The sequence below is a fragment of the Parasteatoda tepidariorum genome, chromosome 5 (genome assembly GCF_982258835.1).
Source record: "Parasteatoda tepidariorum strain Cologne lab strain chromosome 5, Ptep-v5.0, whole genome shotgun sequence".
Lineage (NCBI taxonomy): Eukaryota > Metazoa > Arthropoda > Arachnida > Araneae > Theridiidae > Parasteatoda > Parasteatoda tepidariorum.
Window position 1 is genome coordinate 92,598,011 of NC_141759.1, and position 22,299 is coordinate 92,620,309.

Genomic DNA, 22,299 nt, shown 5'->3' on the forward strand with positions numbered 1-22,299 from the left:
TTATTAACTTCTGAGGAGAATGCATACCTATATATATATATACCAGAACGTTAATTTGTGTGCCTCAAAAAAGTCCTTGCCAAAAGAGCAGTCCTCGTACTGCATATTATCTATTAAGATACATCAGGTAAGACTTTTGTACTAATAGATAGTAAAAAAACAAAAAAAAAAAACATCCAATGGAACAAGATCAAGTAGGTTTAACAGAAAATAAGACCCAAATAACTTTTCGACAAAATGTTTTAATATATATATCCCACAGTTATTCGAGAGAAATTGATACAGAAAACCTAAGTCTCCTTCCTAAAAAAAAAAAAAAATATTCCTTGTACAGTTAGTCTATTAAGATCTATCTCGTAGAACTATTCACGTTCATGAGCACGATGCAAAATAGGACAAGATCTAATAGATTTAACGAAGATTTACTACACCTAATAATTTCTTAGATTATCCACTGCAAAGATTAATGAATTTATTCACTGCATGGATCCCAAACTCCGGGTCCAACAATGCTGTTAATCAAAGGTTGCCTCATCATAATAGAATGTGGATGGATATACAGGCTAACATAATTGGATTGGTCGTATCCATAAAACTTAAGGACTCGCCTTGCAACATTGTTTGATGGCCACTAGATAAGAGTTATAAATTGGGAGGATGCATTGTAAAAATTACCAGCACGGTTATAAAATGTTATGGATCATCTATATTGGATATACATATCCTTTTTATAAGATAAAGAAATAAATAGAAACGTTAAAAAAAGTATTAGGTTTATTAAATGAATAATCCCAAGAAACTGAAGCAAATATGATGATATAAAACTTCATTTGCTTCTAAAAATACCTTGGCTAACATCGGACACTTTAAAATTTTGATTTAAGAAACACGATAGAAATGTCCATTAAGAATAATGCGGTTAATCATCAAATCTCGTACGTTGTTGGAATCTTATGCATAAATTCGATTTCGTTAATGGAAACATTCTTTCCAACCCTGTCATATTAGTCCATCTTGATGCCCTGGAATATTGTTTCATTCATATGATTACCGATTCCCTTGTTAACGACACGAGTTCTTCATCAGCTATCGGTAACTCATGGAAACGAATTTCGCCCTAATTGCCTTTCTCGGCTCCTGCGGTTTTTCTTCTTTTGTTTTTTCACCGTTATTTTCTGTTTCATATTCGGCTACTGTGCTTTTTCTGCGTCTTTGTTGGAAATTTTACTTTTTATGTTTCAAATCAAGTTTGGTTTCCTCATTTATGTCTATCGAGTCGTCTTGAGAATGGGTGCCTATTTTTGATTTCGCAAATCATGTAAACTTTTATTAACATCTTCATATTTTTTGAAGCAAAATGAAGTTCTTATATCATCAAGTACAAGGCTTACTTTGCGTGAAAGATTCCCGGAAGAAATTTTAGATGTTAACGGGGCCGTATTTGCCAGACACTTTGGAGTTTAGTTGCAATTGGCTGAAGAAATCTCGTGTTATTTAAAATTTTACATAGGTTTGAATTTAAAGGTAATCGAAGGAAGACTTTTCACCTTAGACTTTTCATTTCATACTTTTGCACTGTGAACTTATATATTTGGGGTATTAATACTTTTGCAAGAATCATTTTTTTAAAAATGGTGCTGGGTACTTGAGAGTTTATGCGTATTTTTGTTTGGAATTGATAATCGAAATTTCGTACTTTAGATAATTATAAGACCAATCTAAAGGTTGAAAGTGCTCTAAAGAATTTAATTCCACACATTTGCATCACAAAATTTATATATATATATCTTTTTTTTTTTGCTGCTAATCATCATTTTCGACAAGAGTCGAGTTTCAAAGTATTGGCAAATACTTTGGAATTGAAGTACGTACAACATCGTCTTCAAATGTCAATAAATCTATATTTTTTCGATGAAAATGCTACAGAGCTTTAACGTTACAAGGAAATTGATGAAATTGGAAATTAATGTTCCAAATTTGAAATGGGAAACCTATATTTTTTGCACAGCAGTATTTTCTGAAAATATCATTCCGAAAAATGGTGCCATACACTTCTAACCTCACAGGTAACTTTATCTAAAAATGGTCTAAGAGTCATTTTGTAGAAAAGTAAACACTTTCCTCCACAAAAGTTAAAATCTGGCTAATGATATTTGCTCAGTCCACAACCACACTTTACAATACGATTTAGAACTCTGAGCTTAGTTCAGTTTCCAGAAAGTTATATGATTTGATTAAAATCATGCATTAAGTGATCCAGTTTGTGTCTTTTACTTTAACTAATGTCAAAGTCAATTTTCCAAACGACCTGCTACAAAATTTATGAAAATATTACTATATATCTTAAGAACTGGTTAAAGCAAGTACCTGCTACAACTTTCAGAATCCCCGTAGATTCCACCCTAGGCAGATGGCTTGGCCCATCAGAATCTCCCATAACAGAAGCCTCTGCGCCAGCATGGGCTTCACATTTATAATATCCCGTGTCGTGAATGTCGAGATTCCAAATTCTTAATCTCGAACCCACACGACCGTTGCCAGGATTATATTTCTTTATTTCTACACGACCTTTTTCTTCTTCAACTGGCGCTTCGTTCTTGTACCATCTGAAGTATACAGGGCCTTGTCCTTTCACATCGCAGCGCATGTTCACTTTCTCCCCGCTCTGCTTGGTCATGTTCACAAGTGATCGTTCTAAACGGAGATCGGATCGTGCGGCCACTGTCACATCACCTGAAAAAAGATATTTAATGTAAGAATAAAATTCTAATTTAGCCATTTTTTGTTAAGCGGGAAGAACAATTCAGGATGATCTTCTTCAATTTCATTAGTAATTTAAAATTTAAAGTACTGAAAAAATTGAGTTGACGTAAACCAAGGGTGAACAATAAAGTTTCCAATGCTTAATTTTTTCTTTATCTTCAAAATATCAAATTGTGAACAAATTACGGCAGGATTAGTTGCTGCCATGGACAGGAAAAGCAACTAAAAATGTCTAAAAAAAAATATCTAGAGACCAAAAACATGAATAAAAAAGAACAAAACATGTAACGAGATAAATTAAAAAATAAAAGAACGAGACAAGTTATGGAACATCAGAGAGTTGTTGATTTTTGATGAGAATATAGTTTTTGGTTGGAATTGAAGGTTCATACTGAACAGGTACCGGTTCATCAAGGTTCCAAGGTAAAATCCTAGAAAAGCCCACCTTTTGGCGACTTTCTGAAATCTTGATAAGTTGGCGATTATTACTGGGATCAACGTTGCTTTTTGATAATTAAAAAAAAACATTTTTAAATTTTTTTCAATCGGTACAGCACGATAAAAAAGTTAAGAAATGAAATTATAACGATGATTCTTACAGCAAGAGATCAGATGCATAAATGTCGAAATCGATAAAATAAACCTTTTTACCTCTTTTCTAGCGAAATCCAACTTTCGCGTAGGTATACATATCAAATAACCAATCAGGTTTAAGAATTAGGGTGGTGTGATCGGACGTTCAAAATAATCTCCCCGAAATATCATCTTCCGGAAACCTAGCTCGGCGAGATTTCAAGAACTTGCTTGGCGAAATTTTAAGAAATTGCCAAGAAGTGGGCTATTTTAGGATTCACCCGATTCTAGGATTCTGGTATTGATTTATTTTGCAAAGTTATAAGGTTACTAGCCAGTTACTATGGTATTTAAATTTACTGGTATTTTAATTTAATTTTGCCTATTTTATGTTGTGTGGTTGTCAAATAAATTTGTTTTTATTAAAAAAAAAGAGAAAAAAAAAAAACAGTTTTTTTAACCTGTGCATACTGACGTGCAATTTTATTTTATAACAGTCATTTGAAGAGCCGAACTAATTTTGGGTTTACCACTACTAGTGTTCAACTCCGTAGCCTTGTAATCTTGAACCCAATCCAGAAGACAAGGGAACACCATGATCAAGTTTTCGGAAGACATTTGCCTTCGTGGTTGACTTATCGATGGAACAAACCTGCATTTGCGTTACATGGAGAAGAAAACCATGGAAATTTTCCACTGTTAGCCTAACGGCAAGGGGACTCTAACCCATGATCCGTCTACCACTCAAGATATTTTACATCAGAACTGTGGTCGGTGCGAGTCGGGTGCGGAATTGGAATCAACCAGCCATCACTAAAATTTGAACACGGTTCTTCTCATTGGAAGGCAGGTGCTCTATCCCCTGCGCCACCAAGCCTCACTGACGTGATATTGAAAAAAAAGTAAGTGCTTTAAGATGACTTTCGAGAAAAGTGGCTTAACAACTATTTTTTTTTATTATTAATTCATCGAACGCTAAAATGGAATTTCGTCAGGCTGATAGAACAATTTTTTTTTAAAGTTTTGGCCAGTGGAAAGTATATTATAAAAAATGTCAAATGTATAAAAGTCTAAATTTTGAATTTTTTGTCGCTTACGTTGATTTTTCTTCTGCACGGCAATTAATGAATGAGTCGAATTCTCAAAAATATGTTTTTCTTAATCCAATAAAGTAAATTTACCTTAAAAGACACCAAATAAACTAAAAGATGAAAGTACTTATATCCCTTTCTTTTTCGGTTGATAGCGATTCAAAAATTATTTCACAATTTTTTTTTTAATCCCATACGAAGCTCGGGTATTCAGCTAGTTGATAATAATCATTATTTCATTAAGACTTTACATTACTTCGACTAGTACTTAGGATCCCAGGAGCAGAATTAATGTGGCAGGGCAGCGTGTTCGGCAGATTTATTTTCGTCTTGCAGACAAAAATTATTAAATTCAATATCTAATACATTTTGTAGATACATTTTTACATGATCCGCGGTGGTACTGTGGATAGAGCTATCGCCTCTCAATGAAGTCACCTAGGTTCGAATTTCAGCGTCGGCTGGTCGATGCCAATTATGCTTTCGGCTCCTAAATGTAAGTTAACTCCCTTAAAAGGCAATCCGTGAAGGCTCCCGAAGCATGATTCAGGAGTTGGGGTGGTTTTCGTGGACCGTCCACAGAAGCGTGGGAGGTTTTCGTGGTTTTTCTCTTCATGTAACGCAAATGCGAGTCAGTTTCATCAAAAAATTCCCCACGTTGGCAAATTTCTCCCAATATTTGATCCAAGAGTTCCCTTGTCTTCTGGGTTGAGTTCAAAATTACAAGGCTACGGAGTCGAACATTGATAGTCGTAAACTCAGAATCGGGTCAGTTGTTGAACGCTGGTTATAAAATTAAGATTTTGAATGGTGTTGCAGATCAATATAGCGGTATCTGTTACTGGGCTTAGGACTAAGCAATGTTATCAGTTGTATATTATTATACATATTATTATACAATAGTTGTGTATTAGCAATTTTATTCTAGGGCACACACACTTACTTGTAATATTTTCATCGAATATAGTTCCTATCTTGTCATTAGGTGGATCAGAAGTCAATCTAAAAGAAAAAAAAGGTTTATTAATAATAAATAGATTTCGTCTCAATCATTTAAATGAATTATTAACATAATGAGGTAAATATCCATTTTAATATAGATTTTCTGCTCACTATTGCGTAATATCTTAAATATTTTAGCCATAGGGAATTTTAAAAGCAATGCAATACAAAAATTATATTACACTCCTATACATAAATATGAATTAACTGCAATACTTTTCATTTATGGTTAATTATAAATTTATATAATAGGATAATTTTATTTTTGAATTTATAAATTTGAATAGAAATAGAACTTGCTATATTTCGATAACATATTCTACAACTCCAGAGTTTCAAATAAAAATTTAAAAAATAAATTTTAGACTATTGAACTAAGAAAAGCTCGAAATAGGTAACTATAAATAAAGCTTATAATTTTATTTAGCAGCAATATTTATTTCAATAACTAAGCGCGTAATAAATTGGTTAAAAATCTGTTTTGATATTGAAACTTCCGCGTTTTAGGTAATTTTTTAAATTAAGTAAAGTGAAAAAGCTTGAGTATGACAAAGTAAACAAACCGGAATTTCATGCTGAAGATTACAGGGTGGCCGCATTCCAGCAAAAATTTAAAAACTGCTCGAAAAAGATTGAGGAAACAAAGTGCTTCAACTATTTACTATCGACCAAAAATTTTTGTAAATTAAATATATCTGTTTTGCACTGACCAACTGAATGTCTAATATTGGCGTGAAATCAAAGTCAATAAAATTTAAGATAATTTCATACATCATTTGCCCGAACTTTTAAAAATTTTTCAGACTGGGTACATGATTATATGATTTTAAACTTCATTTATTCTCCTCTAAAATTCAATATTTTTTAGTCAATAGTCTCTATCTCATCCAAGTTTGGCAAGTTTCCGCCGAGGTGGTTAAAACCACAGGTAGAAACCGTTTAAAACCGGCATGGCAAAAACCCTTTTCTGCCACATTTGTGGCAGAAACTGGCAGAAATTCAGAAAATGACATAAAAGTAAGTACTGAGATTGAGATACAATAGATAATTCATAGAAAAAACAATTAAATGTTAAACAAAGTACAATTTATTTACAAAATTATCACCTTTCAAAATCAAATATTACATTGTTTGCACTCTGCAGTAATATATAACAAAAGACAAGTTTTGATGCAGTTTCTAAACCTAAACAATTTCTCAATTTGCTATGCACGAACAAGAAATTTGAGAAGATTCTCTCAAGTCCAGCAGAACTAGCAGGCATTGCCATCCACAAAAGATTAAAACTGTTACTGTCATAATAATTGGATTGTTGCCATGCAAATTATGTCTTGAAAAGAAAAAAAACTATTTGAAAATAGCTTTATTCAGTTATGTTAAGAGTTAAATGATAATAATTACTGAATTTCGGAGTTTAATATAATAAACTAAAATCTAGTATTTATATTTATTATTACATAACTTTATTCTTTATTTTATATAAATATTTGATATACTGCACTCTTTATATTTAATATAAACAAAATAATATATATTTACAAACAAAGAATTAAAAAGTTTGTTAAAGTTACATGGAGTTAAATTTTTCAGTTTACTTAAACAAAATATCCTTAAGCAATTACTGGAACTAATATAGAAGTTTTTTTAGTTTCTGCCAGTTTTTACCGGTTATAACCAGTTTCTGCCACTGGCATGGCAAAAACCAGCTTCTGCCGGCAAAATGCCAACCCTGATTACATCTGTCTTAGTGTCTATTAGAACAGTCTTTTCAGTTTCGGTATTTAAACGTCTTGGTGAATATTTGGGGAGACATAAACGGAGTATTCTGGAGAATATCAGGTTTTAGTGCGGGTCATTGTGAAACAAAATATCGTCACACATTGTATTCCATTGAATGGTCGATTGCATTAACTTATGTGTTGTTACAGTTGTGTAAATCTCTCTACGTCCCCTGCTCTCTATGCAAATTAAGCTCTAGTGCACCCATTGAGGGAGAGGAACAAGCACTCTATTGCATATATTCAATAGCTTATTCAAGCAAACAATTCAATAATTCGATGTGTGTTTAAAAGTTGGTTTTATTTGTGATTAATAAGTTGGTGTGCATGAAATATCAGCGAACGCTCTGTCCCATGATCCATCCCGGTTTATTGCATCATTAACAAGTTTATAGTTTTATAAAAAAAATTGTGCTATAATCAGTTGAATTAACGTTTTTACGAAATTACAAATAACAAGGACTGAGCACTGGTAACTCGGGGGATAGAGCTCTCGCCTCCCAAGGAGGTGACCAGGTCCCGAATCCGAGTGTTGGCTAGTCGATACGAATTAATCCCGCACTGGATTCGCGCCGACCACAGTATTGATGTAAAAACGTCGTGAGTGGTAGACGGATCATGGTGAAGAATCCCCTTGTCGTCGGGCCAACCGTGGGAGGTTTTCGTAGTTTATTCTCCGCAAAAGCGGATTAGTTTCTTCAAAAAGTCCTCCGCAAAGGCAACTTTCTCCCAACATCGTAATCCAGGAGTTCCTTTGTCTTCTGTGTTGGATCCAAAATTACCAGGCTACGGAGTTGAGCATTCGATCTTAAACTCAAAATTGGGTTGGCTGTTCAACGACGAAGCTAAACAGCAAGGACTGACGCCTTGGCGAAATACGGAGCCAAGGCGTTAGCCCTTGTTATTTGGAGAAATTAGGGGCCAAAGGCCTATCTGAAATTAAATAGAACATGACACCTGTCTCTGAAAATGATCATCTTTCTATTTTGAGAAAGAAGCAAGGTTAACATCAGCCCCCCGCCCTTCATTGGTACGGCAGAAAGTCTGCTGGCGAACTTTTTAAGTATGAGGAATTCAATTGTAATTTCACTACTATTTGGGAAAATCATTCTTGTAAAGAGTAATAGTTGGCAGCTTGTAATTCAATTGTAATTTCAACACTGTTTGGGAAAAATCATTCCGGTAAAGAGTAATAGTTGGCAGCTATGCCAATCTAATCCTACAACAGTCAGATCGGAGAAGTTGTAAGTAAATTTCGAGGCTTCGTTCGAGTGATGAGCTGATAAGTTTTATTTTTGTTGAAAACAAAAATGGCTCTTCATTTATCGAGTTCAAAACTAATTAAAACTTCCGATAAAGCTTGAAGAGCCCGCCATTTATCTATCTCATTAACTTAACCATTGAATGGTATTTAATTCTACTTTTAATTAATTATCCCGTCGTTTTCAACTTTAACCGAATTCTCTGATGGCCTATTTAAATCTTTCTTTATAAATAAAAGCGTTCGTTAAATTCAACTTTCATTCTTCTTTGAGAGGCAAAACTGGATCGACCATTCCTTAATTCAATTATCCACCATAACAGTTTCAATTCCCACGGAGCACGATAAATGCCGTTTTCGACTTTTGCCACCAAACAAAAGGAAGACAAAAGAAGAACCAAAAAACTAGGGCAAGAGGTAAAAAATTAGTTTGGCGAAAATTAGAGGGGGCGATGGACACGATTTGCTGGTAACCCTTAAAGGAATGTATTCCGGAGCTTCAGAATTTAATTAACTGTTGGCTTCGTGTAATGAATGTCACTAATCAGGAATTGCGAAGCTATGGGAAAGTATGGCAAGGGAGGTACTATTCTCTGTATAGAAGTAAAGGGTGGGAGACTTAATCGCGCCGGTTTTCGTAGAGGGTGAGGCTAAAGCGTACAAAATTAGAAAGAAGTAAAAGTCTCCTTCCGAGTGATTGGGGAAAATTAGCTTCATGGCGGAATTCCAGTTAGTATCTGCCATTACGTGAGTTGGATAATGCTGTACAGTACAGTGAAAGAGGTTATCTTTAAGAATGTTTCCCGGGCGAAATTACTCGAAGACAGTATGGAAAAGATGCGGGCTGCTTGATTTAAAATAGAATAAAATTTTTCGAAAAGAGTTTGTTATTGTGTGAGGGGGAGCACTCGATTTGTTAATGAAGTTCCTTGCGTTATACTATGCCAAAATGACGTCTTTTGGCGAGTGTTACTTTTCTCATGGGAAGAGTTAAAAGTTAAAATAAATACATTCTGGGAATAGAGGGTTGGCGAGAATTTGAATACGAAATGATTTTAACTTTTATGATGAATATTCTTGTCGTAATTTTGCGTGAAAAGGCGAGTTAAAAGAGTTCCCTTTCAAGTGATTTAATTTCTCGAGAAAACGCCGCTGGTTGTTAAATAATGCAGGAGAGAGCGTTTTTTTTTCCTTTCTTTTTCAAACTCGAAAAAGGTTGAGCTTTAAGAAGTTTGGAGTTAAAGTTGTCTTTAATATAAATGACGGTAGCTCTAGATAAGAAGTGTTGTAGAATAAGTATTTAATTAAATCGTTATATCAGATATATATAATTTTTAAATTTTATGCGTGCGTGTTCTCTACTTGTTTTTAATCTCACCTTAGTAAATCGAGCCGTTTTAGTTCTTCTATTAATTGAACACATATTTGCCAATAAGTATCTTATTAACAGTTACGCCAAACAGGTATTTATCTGTTTTATAAATATTTTGATTTAGCTCGCTAATTTTATTTTTTGAGCTATTTAATTTTAATGCACAGTACGATTCCACAATATTACGACAAACAAACACTTTTGCCTATTTTGTAAAACATGCATTATAGATGGAAAAAAAATATCGTAGAAAAAATACTTGCAAATAAACAATATAAAAAGAAATGAATTTTTTTTATATTTAATCTGCCCCCTCTCCGTGATGTCATAATAGGCATTACCGTAAATTTAACCGAATAAATGGTTTTTTCATGCCCTGCTCTAAGAAATCGTGATAAAATTACCAAATTTTAACAATAAATAAAACGATCTTACCCATTGGCAAAATGGGTCCCTTTTTTGGTTTGATGGCGTGCGCACCTTATTTGGTCATCATCACACTTTTCAACTGTGTTCAAGAGAAATAGTAAACAGTGCGCATGCGTCGTCATTACATGCGTTGCTATGGCGACCGCTGCTGTTTGATAATTCTTTTAGAATTCTTTTTTTCTTTTTCTTTTCACCATCAGTCAATCTTAATATATTTGCATAATAATAGTTTAAAGTATTTTTATATTCTTTTTATTATTAACGTATAATTACTGTCTTGACGGTGATTTTAATATAAATATGAATACTGAAAAATTAAAAGTATTTTGTGACGTCTTGAAACACGTACATAGGCAGGATTTGAAAACCAATCCGACGACGAACATCAAATGAGACAGTTTTTGCAACCCATGATTTGAAATGTTATGGCGTTCATCGAAGTCAGATCAGAAAATAAAAAGCACTTGACCAATGGGTAGCCAGTCATCGTAATAAAACGATCACAATTTTTTTCCTTTCGAACCCTTTGACGCAGAATTTTCATTAAACGTATTTTTTTTACATTTTTGTCGTAATTAAACACTAAACTGACAAATTCGTCAATTTTATAAAAGTATCAGTCACCAATTTTGCACTACTAGCTAAAATGGAAAAAATTCTCATTCTTCAACTTTTCTTTTTCTTTCTCCACATCAAAAAATATGCAATATTGAGATTAATTTTATTTGTATTTTGCAGTTCATTTTAGCGAATTCATTACCAAAGCACTTCGGATAAAATTATAAAATTACTGAGTTTTTTCGCGTTGCCATAAAGTCAAAAACACGGTAAATTTTACCATATTCCGTTAGTTTTGAGCATGTTTTTTTATTTTTTATATCTCAGTGTATATTTAAATCACTCTAGTCATGGAATTTAACGTATGAAATATTGCAAAATAAATATTTAATTTAATAGTAATGTTAAAAATATTTAATTTTGTTTCTGTATTTTGCTTGCTTGCTTTTAGGATCAAATTATGGAATCTATTTAGTCCTCCGGAATAAAACAAATAGAATTAAGTGCTACAAACAAAACACTTAGTAATAATTAAAAAAAAGAAAGAAAAAACAGTAATGAAAAATACAATTTTAATATGTCTCTAATTTTCTGTATTGTGTTTCGCTGGCATGTTAAATATAAGGTGAAGGTTTTCCATAAACTATTTAAAAAAATCAATACATCAAAAATAAATATTCCGAATTGCAAAACCCGAGACATTAATAACAATATATGATAAGGAAAATATAAAAAAATAATAATTAAAAAATGATAAATAAAAAATAAATTTTTTTAAATAAAAATGTTAAATAAAAAATAATAATTAAAAAAAGAATATTAGTTAAATAAAAAAAACTAGTTCAAAAAATTAAAATAATGATTGAAATTGTAAAAAAACAACAATACTTTAATAACAATCAACACTAATTGTGGATCTAAAATATCGAACACCGAATTTTAAAGTTTAAGTCATTTAAATAAGAGTAGTATAAAGCAATAGTTGAATGTTTATTTTCAAGATAACAATAAATAGAATGATTTTTTTAAAAATATTATTAAACAATAATGTTTTTTTTTTAATCAAAAGTATAAAATAAATACAAAGCAAAAAAAAGCCATGGAAACAGTGTTTTACTCCTTTAAAACTATCATAAATAGATTTCCGGAAATTCGTTTTAACAGAATAAAGAACAGTTTTGTATCAAAACAAATTGATAAAAGTTAAAAACATGTCGGGAAATGTAGCTAACAAGAAAAAAAAGTTATAGTACGCCGGTCTCGATTAATGAAACAATGTTTAAACGTTGCTAATAAAACCTTAAAAACCATTCCATTCCGATAAAAATGTTTTTTTTTTTTTTTTTTTTTTTAAAGTCGAAACTTTATTTCTTTCCTATTATTATAAAAGGTTTTATTAACAAGAACTTTGAAAAAAAAAAGTATTTATCTTGAAATTCAAAACAAGCAAAACAAAATACAAAAGTAAATAAACTGGAAAAAAACTTTTATTCAGAAGTATTAGAAGTACATAAAGGAGAAAAAAATATGTTACCGAAATATAAAGATATTTAAGTTATGTTTGATAAAACTAAGTACACCGAAGAAATTGGAAAATTGGAATAAAAACTTTCTCCACTTTAGTTTGATGAATATTTATTTGAAAATATGGAATTTTTTTATTTGAAAATATGACAGTATTTGCTATGGAATAAAATGTTATATCTTTTAGAAAATTTATTTTTTTCCATTTTTAAATTCGTTGAAAGGTTTTCTAAATATAAGGGTAAAAAGAAGAACAAACTCTATAAATGTTTTTTCCTTCGATCATAAATGTTATGATTTTATAATGAAAAATCTTATGAAATCCTGGCACACTATAATTTATTATTTTTATTTTTCATTTTTAGGTAAACAACAACAAAAAAAACTTTAAATATAAAAACTAAAGTAAAATATGTAGCAAATGTTTTTCAATTTGAAAATGTTATAACATTTGCAACATAAAAAATTATTATTTTTACTATTCCCTTCACATCACCTCAGTATGTTTAAGTAAATTCTAAATACAAATAAACAAAAAATTACAAAAATTTTTCAATTTAAAAGTACTTTGACATTTGAAATAAATGAAAATGGTGTGTAATTTATTATGATCCAACATTTGTCATGCAAAATTTTGCCTGTATACGTTTAAATTTTAGTAATTTTTTTATGCTTTGAGATAGTATTTGTTATGAGACAACGATATATCTTAATTTTAATGTTTTAGAAATCTCTGAAAAATTCAATTCCTGCGGAAAATCTCTTATTACTCATTAAAGAATGAACAATAAGAGATTTACGCACGAAACACAATTCTGATTGTAGCTAAAATTTTGAAAGAAAATATATGATGAATATAGCAATTTTCATAACGTGTAAACTTGAACTGAAAAGTGAATAAAAATGAGAAAATAAAACTTCAGTTATAAGGCAGGTTGTAACTAGGCCTAAAGAGAATAGAATGGCTGGTTCACTCCTTTGAAGAAACTCTTGTCGCTCCAATCCTCAAATTTTTTTCTCTAGTGACGTCACTTTGGCGCAAAGCTCGCACTTTTACTTCAAGAACAGAGCGTTCGGCCTTACTAGCTCTAACTAATATTGGAGCATTTCTTTTTGTGACATATTCTAAGACATTTGTTATTTTCTGTAATGACTTTCCTCAGTTTCTGCCGTGAATTTACAAAATTTTAAAACTATTAACGAAATGCCAGTTTGCGCGATTGCAACTTGCAAAAATTCTGATAGAAAAACAAAAGGAAAAAATATAATTTTCCGCGTGCTTCCTAAAGTAAATGAAGCACTATGTAAAGAATGGATTCCGAAATGACACAGTTAATATAAAACAGCAATACGTTTTTTCTATCGCTAAGAACTTTTATAAAAATTCGTTATCTAAATAGAAACCGCCTGGTTACTTCAAAAAGAAAGGCACGTGAAAAAAATTAAAAAATGGATAAAGTCAAAGAAAATTAAAACGTAAGTAAAAAGTATAAATAAAATATATAGTATACAGTTGAAATTCTCCCAATTTTATAACTTATTTTTTTAATGTAGTTATTCTAAATATTTATGATTCTTTTAAAAATTATATTCACTTGAGTTTAAATATCTCTAAATTATATCATCTCAAATTTAAATATCTATAAACAATTGTAAAATTTCTAATGTCATTATGAACCTAAATTATTATTTTGTTTCAGTAATTAGCGTTTAAGGTTGATGTTTCCTAATGATTAAGTATGAACAAATTGCTATTAACGGCATATTTTAAAATCGGGGATTCTAATTTTAACTCAACTTATTGTTATAAAAGAATATGTAGATAAAAAAGTGTCGATATATGCTTTCATTCTTCTTAATAATTAAAGTTAAAACTGAACTTGTTAAAATAAAGTATTTATAGTGTCATTTTTGCCTACTAGTAAAATATTTTTATAAGTTTAAAATGGTATTTTTTTAATAAAATGGCCAATAAAGTTTTTTTAAACTATGTTTATGAATGGAAATAATGTGTTAATTACGTAAAGTTTGAAAGCTAATAACCAGAAAAAGTCTAACTTATATTTACAAAGAGAAAGATGCAAAGTTATCATAATATCTTTGCGTGCGATCTTCCGAGATCTGTGGACACAGTGACGTCATGAGGAGGGAAATCGTAGTTTCAGCTCTAAGAGCGGAGTGAACTAGCCCTTCTATTCTCCTTTGCCCTGGGTTGTAACACTCTCTAACGTTGCCCTCGATCTTTTTTTTTTCTTCAATTTTTGTGGCGTGTTATTATTTTACTACGAGATATTTAATTTGAAAAAGCAAAAAAAAGAAAAAGAAAAAAGCACTGAAAAAAAGCATGATCAATATCGCCAGAATATGGTAAAGATTATCGTGTTTTCGGGAACTCCAAAAAGTTTGGTAATTTTTGCCGAAGCGCTTTGGTAATGATTTCGGTAAAATTAATAATAAAATATGGTTTTAAGGTGCATCGAAAAGTTTGGCAAAAGTAGCATTTTGTAATTTTATCATGGGATAAAAAACCGTGATCATGGCGTAAAAAAAAATATATATATTTTTTTTTTGGGAGGTTAAATTTTCTTTTTATTTTTGTATTGTTTTAATAAATGTGCGGTAATACGAACTATAATTTTTAAAACCAGATTTTTCAGTAAACCGTTACCATATGAACAAAAAAATTGAATGATTGATTGAAATGAATGAATGATTTGAGTGATAGAATGCCTTATATTTTAGTTTTTGAATACCAGATCTATGATTTATTTTTTACTGAAAATGTTATTACTATATAATACTATTATTACTATACTATATTACTATACTATATAACTATACTATATTACTATATATAATTTTCTTAGAATTTTTTTCCTCGTGTGGGATGGATTAAATCTTCAATCACAACAAACAATTTTGCTTCCATTGAAAAGAATTATTTGACATTTAGAAAGAAAAGAAGATGCGTCATTTTTATATATTTAGTAGAATATTAATATTTTTTGTGACGCTGCATTGCAAATGAGGTATAATCCATCCTCATTGAGTCATATTCAACACAGCTGGCAACTTGCGAGTGACGAGGTAATACATCATCGGGTGATAAAAGAGGAGGAGACAACTAGTCAAGGTAAGAAAAAAAAATCAAAAAGTAAGTGCAAATAAAGAATTGCAGTTGAAACATTTCGCCAATCTATATACAACTATGTTTATATATATATATACATATATTTTTAAATTAATTATATAAAAAGTACGCGTGAAGAAAATAATAATAATAAAGCTAACTTATTTTATTATTTCATTTAAAAATAGAACTCGGAACAGAAACAGAGAAAGAAAATACAGTCAAACCCCGCTATAGTGAACCTTCAAGGGACCGAAATTTTGGTTCACTATAACCGGGAGTTCACTATATCCGTTACGCAGGCAATTTCACTAATGGTTCCCAAACTCCTCCCTTTTATTACATTATATTCATATAAATGACTGAAAAATATTATATAGTAGCAGAAAAATGTGTTATTTTTCATCACTCTTCGTCTTGCGTACAAATAAAAATTAGTAATCTTTAGCTGATGAGCAATCCTCAACATCAGATATGGAAACACTTCCCGACTTCCTAATAATTTTTCCTGAATTTATGTTATTCCGCTTTTTAAAACTGTCTAACCTGCCATTCGAGCGCATAAAAGTAGTTTCTATAGATGGTTTTAAAAATCGGTATATGTATTTATTTTGAAGTACAAATTTCAAAATTATTTCAAAGAAAATGGGGGGGGGGGGGAATCAGTCGATGACAGAAAAAAGTTCATTATATCCAACTTCCTCACTTTTTTGGTTCACTATATCCACTAAAAATAACATTATACGTGTATAGCAAGGCACGGGACCGAGCATTTCGTTCACTATATCCGGGAGTTCACTTTAAGCCGTGTTCACTATAGCGGGGTTTGACTGTAATAATTATTATAATAATAAAAATGATTTAAACACACACATACATCTAATACATATATTTAATTTATTATTTATAATTTCAACAGGGTGCGCAGCCGAATTATTCAACAAAAAATAAGCACCTTTTAAGCACTTTTAAAGCACTCGATATTTTTTTAAGCACTTCAAAAAAATGTCATAACTAGGCAGCGTTGGAAAGTTTTTGACAATTGACCGTTTTATCTTGTTTAAACCGTCATGTAAAAAAAAAAAAAAAAAAAAAAAAAAAAGACAAACTTCTTCGCATTGTTTTTGACAATTGACAGAAATCATGAAATTTTGAATCGTGTAAAACGAATGGCGTTTTCATACGCTACGGACTGACAATACACCGAAATAGATTGTGGTTGAATGAATTGTGAAAACGTTGAATCGAACAATGTGAACTGTGTCTTTTTGCATAGCGAAAACTAGCATGGTAAAGGAAAAATCTCACTTTGAAAAAGGAAAAATTAAGCACTTTTTAAAAACACCGAATGAAAAAAGCATCTATAATGGCTTTTAAAAAACGAAAATTTGAAAATAAGCACCTTTAAACACTTTTTAAAAACGCTAAACACCCTGTTTAAGGAAAAAAGAGATTTAATTTATTATTTCGTGGATAAAACAGAAACTAGAAACAAAGTAGGAAAAAGGAAATAATGACAACAATAATAACGATTCAAATGCAAGCACACATCTATTAGATAAATTTAATCTATTATTTTAATGAAAAAAAAAACACTAAAGAAAACAACAAATAAATGAACATTTATAACGTAAACATAATTTATTGTTTGAATGAGAAAACAGAAATTAAATTAAAGAAAGAAGTTAATGCTAATTATTTATTCTAATTAACGATATTTTTAATTACAATTATTATTAGTTTAATTATTATTATAACGATTATTAAAGCACAGACGTCCATCACCTTGTTTACTTAATTTAATATTTTGATACAAAACAGAGACTCGGAGCAAAATCATAAAATCTCTTAAAGCTGTATGATTTTGTTAATTGTTCTTAAATATGGAATAAGGTAAATAAACCTCACATACGTAAGTATTTCTTTAACCTGAAATTTTTTCTAAAAACGTAATTTCCTTTATTTTAATTTACTACAAATAGCTGTTTCATTTACTCATGTCTTTATTTGAAGCATTTACTGCAATATCGTAAAGTCATCGCGAACATATCCTGTAAAAAATTCCGCATCAAATTATGGTATAAAGTGCTTAGGGGTCGCGCTAAGCATTCGCCATCTCGATAAATGCGATAAAATCGAAAATTTCAAGAATATAATTGTGTTTTGGCGAAATTATTGGCGAATGATTTTTTCTACCGGAAAGAAAAATTTATTTTTCACTCGATCCTCAAAATTACATCGAAATGAATTTTTCTAAGCAAATCAGTATTTTTAATTTTATTTGATTACAGTAATTTTCGGTAGATGAGCCCGCATAGCCAATTAGAATTGAGACCAATCAATATTTGCTTGAAACAAACTACCGTAAAAAGTTTTCTTTGGAAAAAAATAAATCATAATTTTTTTTAAAGATTTGCATTTAGCGAAGACTTTCAAAAATTGGCGAATACTTTTGATATTTGGCTAATTTACTGGCAATAATTTGAAATTCTTAGCGCGGGCCCTGAGTATCGGCACTTTGGATGCATCAATCGTAAAATCTATTATACAATCCATTTTTACGTAAAATATTATACCATAATTTTTATAGTAATATTTATTTAATGAAAGTGATTCAATGATTTCACGGTAATTCTTCTTCTTCTTCATAAGCGCAACAGCCTTTCACAGGCCAAGGCTGACTCGCAGATTTTCCTCCATCTGGCCCTGTCCGGTGCGACGGCCCGCCATCGGTTGACTCCCAATAGCTTGAGGTCCTTTTCAACGTCGTCTATCCATCTTGTAGGTGGTCGTCCCCTACGTCTCGTCCCTTCAATTGTGGAAAAAGTCACTTTTTTGGCAGGGACGGCATCAGAATTTCTGAAGAGGTGGCCCAGCCACCTAATGCGTGATGCTTTAATAGTTCTCACAATGTCGGTCCCACCGAATTTGTCATATTTTTTGTAAATTTCGTGGTTGTAAAGAATTCTCCATACGTTATTCTCTTGAAGAGATCCAAAGATTTTCCTCAAAATTTTTCTTTCAAAAATTAGCAGTTTTTCCTCCTCTGTTTTGCTTAGGGTCCAGCACTCACTTCCATACGTAGCTATAGGCCTGATTAAAGTTTTGTAGATGTTTAACTTTGTCTTCACACTGATGAACTTGGATTTCAGTTGGTTTCTGAGGCCGTAGAAACTTCTGTTAGCCATGGAAATTCTGTTATTTATTTCGATTTTCAGGTTGTTGTGGCTAGAGATCAAGGTTCCTAGGTACTTGAACTGGTTAACAGTTTCAAAAGAGTAAGTCATTATCTCCAGAGGAGATCGATCAGGAGTTTTATTTGTTGCGATCAAAAACTTGGTTTTGTCTGCATTTATAACTAGTCCCATCTCCTTCGCCGCACTCTCAAGCGCTACAAAAGCGTCAATGACTGAGCGTTTTGTTCTTCCAACTATGTCGATATCATCAGCAAAAGCGAGTAGTTGGACAGTTCTTTGTAAGATTGTTCCATTTGTGTTGATACCAGAGTCTCTAATGGCCTTTTCCAAAGCTATGTTAAATAGCAGGCAAGAAAGGGAATCACCCTGTCTGAGGCCTTTTTCGGTGAAGAATGGTTCAGAGAGACTTGACGAGATTTTTATTCTGCACGAAACTCTTTTGAGTGTCATTCTTGTGAGGCTGATTAGCTTCTTTAGGATGTTAAACTCCAACATAGCCTCAAGTAGTTTTCTTCGGTTGATGCTGTCGTAGGCAGCTTTAAAGTCAATAAATAAGTGGTATGTGTCAATGTTATACTCTTTGGTTTTCTCCAAGATCTGCCTGATAGTATGCAATTGGTCAGTCGTTGTTTTTCCTTTCTGGAATCCGCATTGGTAATTTCCAATGATTCCCGAGGTGTAGGTCTCCAATCGCTTGCATAAAATAATGGAGAAGATCTTTTACTCAATATTTAGAAGGGTTTTTCCCCTGTAGTTTCCACATTCGAGTTTATCACTTTTCTTGTATATAGGGCAAATAGATCCTTCATCCCACTCAGTGGGCATTTGTTCCTTTGTCCATATACAACAAATCAAGCTATATATAGCTTTGTTTAGCTTCGTTTCGTCAATTTTAAAGAGTTCGGCTTTTAAGCCATCAGGTCCAGCTGATTTATTATTGTTTAGCCTCCTCAACGCTATTTCCACGTCGTAAGGAGTAGGTGTATTATGTTCTATGGCTTCACCTTCAGTACTCATGGTTGGCAGCATGTTACAAGTGTTTAGATCTTCTTCTCTATCTCTCCCCATTAGTAGATCTACGAAGTGCTCACGCCAACGGGCTAGAACTTCATCCGGGTCTCGAGTAAGTTCTCCGTTTTTCTTCTTACAGGTTATTGTTCTGGGGTTGAAGTCTGCTCTGACATTGTTTATCAGTTGGTAAAATTTTCTTGCTTCCTTTTGAGTTTTTAAGTTTTCAATGTCTTTATATACCTCTTCCATATATTCTCGTTTCTTCATCTTATGAATTCTTTTTTCTTCTCTTCGCAGTTCTTTATATGTTTCTTCTGCTCTCCTAGTGTAGCGTTTCTGGATCATGAATTTATACGCTTCATTCTTCTTTTTCGTAATTGCACAGCATTCTTCATCAAACCAAGAGGTGGTTTTCTTTCCTTGCATTTCTGGTATTGTTTTTTCAGACGCATTAATTATGGTTTGTTTAAGAGACTGCCACGCAGTCTCCACAGTCTCAGTTTCGACACTCGATTCAATCTTGCTTTTTAGTTCTTTTCGGTACTCTTTCATTACCTCTGTCTTCTTTAGCTGCTCAATGTCAATCTTTTTGTCGTTATTATCTCTCCCTTTATGATAATATCTATTTACCTTGTGACGTATTTTTGAGGCTACCAAAAAGTGATCGGAGTCCACATTTGCACCGCGGTATGTCCGAACGTCTTGAAGACTGCTTCTATGTCTTAAATCAATAAGTATGTGATCTATTTGATTTTGGGTTAATCCATCTGGGGATCTCCAGGTGGCTTTATGTATGTTTTTGTGTTTAAAAGTTGTACTCCCTATTACCATGTTTGTAGAAATGGCAAAGTTAATAAGTCGGATGCAATTTTTGCTTGTCTCTTCATGTAGGCTTTCATTTCCAGCAAATCTGTCCATGTTTGTATCGTGGCCAATCTTCGCGTTGAAATCGCCCATGAGCAGTTTCACATCATTTGAACAGCATTCACTTTGTGTCTTTTCTAGAAGGTCATAGAATCCATCCTTAACTTCATCCGCCTTGTCCTCCGTGGGGGCATGGGCACAAATAATTGAGATATTATGCGTTCTTCCTTTGATTCGTATTCTGCATATTCTTTCATTCACTGGCTTAAATTCAATCACTTTGTCTCTGATTCTTTTGTTGACGACGGTAATTATTACTATAAAAATTACGGCATATAAGATTTTTTTTCTTTCTGTAACATATTTTGGTAAAAATGGATTTTGCGGTAAAAAGTACCTTGAATGACTGTACTTTTTACCGTTATTTGATCGAAATTTTTAAGAGTGAGCAATACAAGTTTGAGAACTCTAGTTTATCAATGAATAATTTAATGAATAATTACGCGAATTTAATTTGCATCATTTTAAGAAGATAAAAATTATACACACTTTACAATATTAGAAAAAAATAATACAAGATATGCAAATTTCAGAACGCTTGTTTGCTAGAAAATGACTGAAAAATTAAATACAAAATTCCATTTCTCCAAACATGAAAAAATTAATATTAGCTAAAAGCTCATTTTTAATTTTATTTTCTAGGGGTCTTTTATTTTTAACTAAAATAATGTAGCATTATTTACAGCTGTCCATTTCCTTTCATTTCCCAACTCCAAATAATTTATTAAAATGTAACATTTTATTTCTTTATTTCCTGACGATAAAAAAAAAAATTAATGTCAGACGATTTTCATTTTATTTTTCTCCTTTATAAAAAAATAATAATAATTCTCTCACTTTTTCAAATAGCGTTATGTTCAAGAAAACTAAACAAATTTTCTCATTACATATTTGGTTTTATACGTAAAACATAAATGCTTTTTTTCCTCCAAGTTTTTCATCGTCTGTTAGGGAAAACAATAACTGAAAGGGAAAACAAATTCCCTTTTTTTTTTCTTTTGTCCAATCACTTTGAAATATATCTAGGAATAGGGACTACCCGGGAGGGTAGTAATTAAAGTAAAGTTAATTAACAAGACATCCTATTGTTCGCTCAGCAATCTAACAAGAGTTCTTTGCCAATTTTTTTTTTCCTCATTTGTGCTATTTCGGAAAGAAAAAAAAATCATTTGTTCTTTTGAAGTAAAGAAAATTATATGTGTGGGTATTTATTTTATCGAAATAAAACAAATAACGTTTTCGCTAGTTTAGAAAAGTTTCATACAGCGAATATTTAAAGTTGAAAATAAAAATCATGTTTAAATTTTTTTAAAGAAAATAAATTCAAACGACCTACAAATTAAAAAAAAAAAAAAAAGAAAGAAATTACGTACAAAACAAGGAATATTTTCAAGTACATTATTTTTTTAATTATTGTAAATTTTAAGCCATTATCAATATATTTTCTTGGTCGCATGGTTTAGGGAGTAAAAATAAAGAACAAATAGACAGACATTAATTTTTGCACATATTGTTAAAAAATAAAACAAATAAACAAAAAGAATTTCAGTCACTTGGAATCACATGGTTTATTATGGCAAACTTAAAAGCTATTCAATCAGAAATAAATGTACACGAAGAAATTTGTATTTTTATAATAATTTATAGTAGTTTGAAATATTTTCACAACAGCTTAAAGTTGTTCCG

At 31.4% G+C, this 22,299-nt stretch overlaps 1 protein-coding gene across 1 annotated transcript in view; it reads right to left on the minus strand.

Annotated features, from left to right (window-relative positions):
• Positions 1-22,299, minus strand: part of LOC107450463 (tyrosine-protein kinase transmembrane receptor Ror) — a 272,177-nt gene that overhangs the window by 119,064 nt on the left and 130,814 nt on the right. Inside the window, exons 3-4 of the mRNA XM_087164527.1 lie at positions 5,371-5,429; positions 2,368-2,733 (exon numbers count right to left, since the gene is read on the minus strand). Coding sequence (XP_087020653.1) covers positions 2,368-2,733; positions 5,371-5,429 — 425 coding nt within the window. The remainder of the gene's footprint in view (positions 1-2,367; positions 2,734-5,370; positions 5,430-22,299) is intronic.